This window comes from Geospiza fortis, unplaced genomic scaffold, assembly GCF_000277835.1.
Source record: "Geospiza fortis unplaced genomic scaffold, GeoFor_1.0 scaffold432, whole genome shotgun sequence".
Lineage (NCBI taxonomy): Eukaryota > Metazoa > Chordata > Aves > Passeriformes > Thraupidae > Geospiza > Geospiza fortis.
Genome location: NW_005054436.1, coordinates 835,093 through 840,062, shown reverse-complemented (window position 1 = coordinate 840,062; position 4,970 = coordinate 835,093). Strand labels below are relative to the sequence as shown.

Genomic DNA, 4,970 nt, shown 5'->3' with positions numbered 1-4,970 from the left:
CAGAGGGACACAGGGACAGAGGGACACAAGACAGAGGGACACAGGACAGAGGGACACAGGGACAGAGGGACACAGGGCTGGGCTCCTCAGCAGCTGCTGGGCAGGAGGGGTGCAGCTGGAAGGGGTAAAAACCCAAAAATGCCCAGGTGGAAGGGTAAAAACCAAACACAAAAATCCCCGAGTGGCCCTGCCTGTCCCAGAGACCAGAACAGGCCAGAAAATTCTTTTTTTTTTTTCATTTTTTCCCTGTTTTTTGCTCTCCCCACGTGCCCCGAGGGAGCGGGGGCAGCACCCGGGGCAGGGCCCACGTGCAGGGGAGGATTTTTATTAATTATTTTATTAATTGCGATGGAGCAGCTCCCGGGAACAAAGGCAGGTTGCCATGGCAGCAGTGGCAGTGGCACCCCCGGTGGGAGAGGCTCCCAACAATTCCCGTTCCCTTTGGAATAAAGGATGGAAAAACAGCCAGGGAGGGGGAATGGGACAGAGCTGGGGACCCTCACCCCAAATGTGTGCCTGGAGGGGACGGGGGGGATGCAGTGAGGCCAAACCGGGATTGGGATTGGGGATGGGATGGAGATTTGGATGAGATTTAGGATTGGGAATGGGATTTGAGGATGGGATTGGGATGGAAATGGGGATGGGATTGAGATTGGGATGGGGATGGGAATAGGGATGGGATATGGGATTTGGGATTGGGAATGGGATTGGAGATGGGAATAAGGATGGAGATGAGATGGGGATGGGATTGGGAATGGGGATTGGGATTTGGGGAGGAGATTGGGATGGGATTTGGGATTGAGGATGGGATTGGAAATGGGGATGGGATTTGGGATCAAAATTGGGATTGGGATGGGATTGGGGATTTGGGAATGGGAATGGGATTTGGAATTGGGGATGGGAATGGGCTGGGACTGGGGATTGGAGATGGGGGTGGGATTTGGGAATAAGAATGGGAATGGAGATTAGGATGGGATTGGGAATGGGGATGGAGATGGGATTGGGAATGCAATTAGGGATGGGATTGGGAATGGGATTGGGAATGGGATTGGAATGGGAATGGGATGGGATTTGGGGATGTTCCTTCCCCATCCAGGGCTGGCCATGCCCGGGGCAGCCTCTCTGTGCCCTGGGGGTGCCAGCAGCACAGTTCAGCATCCAAGAGGGGCTCAGGAAGCTGCCTCAGAGGATTTGTTTGGAATAAATTGAAATCCTGGCCAGGACAGGGAATGGGAGGGCAGGAAGGCTGGGAATTGGTAATGCTGCTTTAATGAATGCAAAAATGTAAATTATCAGAGAGCAGAGCAGAGCTGCAATAATGAATTCCTGGAGCTGAGTTCTCCCTGCCCCTTCCAGCCCCCTGTGCCAGGCAGGAGCTGACCTTGGAACCCTCTCATTTTAATGAATTTTGGGGCCCTGGGAATTGTGGGTTTGGGGATGTGGCCGTGCTGGTGAATCCAAAGGAAAAATCCCCAAGCCAAAAGGGAATTGTGGCACCCAAACCTGGAGAGGAGCAACTCCAACCAAATTCCTGATTGGTTTAAAACCTCCCCTGGGCTTCCAAGGGGAGCTGCAGCCCTCGGAGTGCTTGAAAAATGGGCACTTGAATGGAGTTAGTGATGGAAAAAAGCATTTTAATCAGGAAAGTGAAGATGAAACGGAGCCTTGCTTCTGCTTCTGGGCCAAAGAGGGCAAGGTGGGAACTCTGGCACTGCCCAGCAGAAAAAAACCCACATTTTCCCCCATGTTTCTGAGGGAATTTTTAACAATAATGAGGTGAGGTTTGGGTTTGATTTGGGGTTTTATTTTGCCTTTTTTTTTTTAACAAACAAAAAAAAAGAGCTACTTTTTCTTTGAGTTCAAAAAGGATTTTTGTGGGTTTTACCCATTCCAGCTGCACCCCTCCTGCCCAGCAGCTGCTGAGGAGCCCAGCCCTGTGTCCTCCTGTCCCTCTGTCCCTGTGTCCCTCTGTCCCCGCAGGAGCAGATTCCACCACGGGAGCAGATTCCAATTTTTCTATAAAAAGCTCCAAACCCCAGAGTCAGCTCCTCCCCCGGATCCAGGGATTAAAAAAAAAAAACAAAAAACCAAACCAATAAAAAAGTCACATTTCTCTGCTGGCTGTGTGCATTTTTGAACTCGTGCTCTTCATATTTCCAACCACAAAAATCCCCAAACCTCGTGTTTCAATGGAGATTTGTGAGCTGCAAACATCACTGGGGGCTGTGTGAAACTCCAGGGCTGCTGAGCGCAGGCTGGAGGCACATCCAGGGCTGAAATGGGAGCTGGGCTCAGCGTGGCACCTTTATTTCCTTTATTTCCTTTATTATTTCCCTTATTTCCTTTATTATTTCCTTTATTTTCTTTATTCTTTTCTTTATTTTCTGGTACCCCTGGCACTGCCCTGCTGCAGGGCAGGGATCCCAGCTGGGGCTGGGGACACTCACCTGTCACAGACACATCTTCTGAAAATTCCTTTCCTTAGGATCTTTCCTCCTGAGAAGCTGAGAGGCCTCAGGAACAAAATGCAAACAATGATTATCTGCTGCTGTGGAATGCAACAGGTGCATCTGTGATTGGTCTCATGTGGTTGTTTCTAATTAATGGCAAATCACAGCCCAGCTGGCTCGGACTCTCTGGTCACTCACAAGATTTTATTCTCATTCTTTTCTATTCCTTTCAAGCCTTCTGACGAAATCCTTTCTTCTATTCTTTGGTAGAGTTTTAATATATAATTTTCTTTTAATATAATATATATCATAAAATAATAAATCATCCTTCTGAAACATGGAGTCAACATTCCCATCCCTCCCCTCCTCCTGGGACCCTGGAACACTCAGGGATGTCCCAGCCCACAAAACTCCCACAAATCCCAGGCTGGGCTAAGGAGATGATCAGGATTAACCAGGTTGCACTGAGATGTTGACAATTATTATTAGCTCCCAAATCTGCCCTGGCAGAGCAGCCCAGGCGCTGCCCATCTGCTGCCTTACAGCTGCTTTTGCTCCTGTCTGCGCCTCAAATTCCGTGTTCTGGCACAGCCTGGCTGCGAGTGACACCAGCAGCAGCGAATCTGCCCCTGGGGATGCAGGGCTGGGGGAAAGGGCTGGGAAAAGGGACAAAGAATCAGCTGGGAGGGAGGGAAATCCCATCACAGCTGCAGGAACACAGCAGGGCAGCCCTGCTGGGTGCCCCAGGGGTTTCTGGCTGGCATCGAGGGACGCTCGTGGCTCTCACAGGGGTCAGGGGAGCTCCCCTGGCACCCTGAAAAATCCCCTGTGCCCCAGCCTGGCAGGAGAACCCGCCCGGGGCTGCCCCAGCAGCACAGGATGGCGCAGGAGGGATGGGGAACGTGGAGGGTGAAACCTTTTCCTAAGGAAATCCACAAAACCCAAGAGATGGGGCTGGCAGGGTCTGCCCAGGAAAACTCAGATTTTTATTTTCATATTTAACATTTCCCTGCCTGCTGGTGCTCCCAGGCTCCTGGCCTGCCCCGGGGCTGCCCTGGCTGTGAGCACAGTCTGAAAAGGGTGAAATAAATCAGGATTTGTGCCGAGTTGGACAGCCTGTGACAGGGGATGCCCTGAGCGCCCCAGCACGGGGGCTTCTCCCCCCGTTTTCCAGGATGCATTAAAAGTGAGGGTGCTCCAGTTATTTCCCCTCACAGCTGATATTTCACCCTGCTGTATTTTTATCTTTGCTGCGTTACATAACGAGATGTGCTGGTGTCAGTCTGGGAGCTCCAGCACTGTCAGTAAAACTAATCCAGTTTAACACAGGCCTGAATTCCTCGTGATAAAGAGCAGAATTAACCCAAATAAGTGAGTGAACTCCTGGTCCCTCTCTTCTGACCCTGGGAGAAGAAATTCCAGCCAGCACAGAACTGTTCCAGCCAGCACAGAACTGTTCCAGCCAGCTTTCCCTCTGAGCTGCATCCTTGGGCTGTGCCAGGGGAGATTGCAGCCTGTGCTGGGGCTGCCTGGAAGCTTTGGGAGGAGCTGCAGGAGGAACGAGCCTCCCTCAGGGCTGAGCTCCTGTTTCCCAAACTGTTCCCTTTTCCTTTGGGGTTTAACCTCCTCATTGTCATCCTTTAATTTCGGAAAGCCTGCGAGGGCTTTGCTCTCCGTTCAGAGCAGTTGGTGACACCTTGGTGACACCAGGGTGGCTGCTCAGACAGGACATCCCGATATCCCACCCCAGCCCGGGCCACCAAACCCCTCCCGGGGCAAACACAGCTTTTGTGGGGTCACCTGGGCATGGAGAGAGCAGAGAGGGCTCCTTGCCCTGAATTGGAGTGGGGAAGGGGGGGATCCCTGAGGAGCTGCGCCCCACAGGTGTGTGGAGGAGGGATTTGGGGCAGGATCCGTGGGGGGAAGCAACTCCTGATTTTGGGGGGCACCCACAGCCCCTGAATATGGCCGGGTCACGGTGGCCGTGCAATCGGACCCGAGGACCTCGAGGAGCTTTAGGGACCTTGCACAACTTTTGGGTCCCCACGGGGCTTTAGGGACCCTGCACGGTTTTAGGGTCCCTGAGGAGCTTTAAGGACCCTAAGGAGCTTTAGGGACCTTGCACAGCTTTAGTGTCCCTGCAGAGCTTTGGGAACTCTGCGGAGTTGTGGGGACCCTGCAGTGCTTTTGGGACCCTGCACGGCTTTAGGGACCCCGAGGAGCTTTGGGGACCCTGCACAGTTTTTGGGACCCCGCAGAACTTTTGGGATCCCACAGAACTTTTGGGTCCCGGAGGACTTTTTAGGACCCCGCACAACTTTGGGGACCCCGCGGAGTTTTTGGGACCCCGCAGCGCTCCGGGCCCCGGGGCGGGGGTGGGCGTGGCACAGGGCGTGGCGCGCTGACATCACCGCTCATTTGCATGGCCCCGCCCCCGGACGCGGTCAGCGCTGGCGCCGCAGGAAAAGTTTGCGGCGGGGCCGGGCCGGGCCGGGATGGACGCGCTCAAGTCCGCGGGCC

At 53.4% G+C, this 4,970-nt stretch overlaps 1 protein-coding gene across 1 annotated transcript in view; it reads left to right on the top strand.

Annotated features, from left to right (window-relative positions):
- The first annotated feature begins 4,945 nt into the window (after nucleotides 1-4,945).
- LDLRAP1 (low density lipoprotein receptor adaptor protein 1) overlaps nucleotides 4,946-4,970 on the top strand; it is a 10,327-nt gene continuing 10,302 nt past the window's right edge. Inside the window, exon 1 of the mRNA XM_031062032.1 lies at nucleotides 4,946-4,967. Coding sequence (XP_030917892.1) covers nucleotides 4,946-4,967 — 22 coding nt within the window. The remainder of the gene's footprint in view (nucleotides 4,968-4,970) is intronic.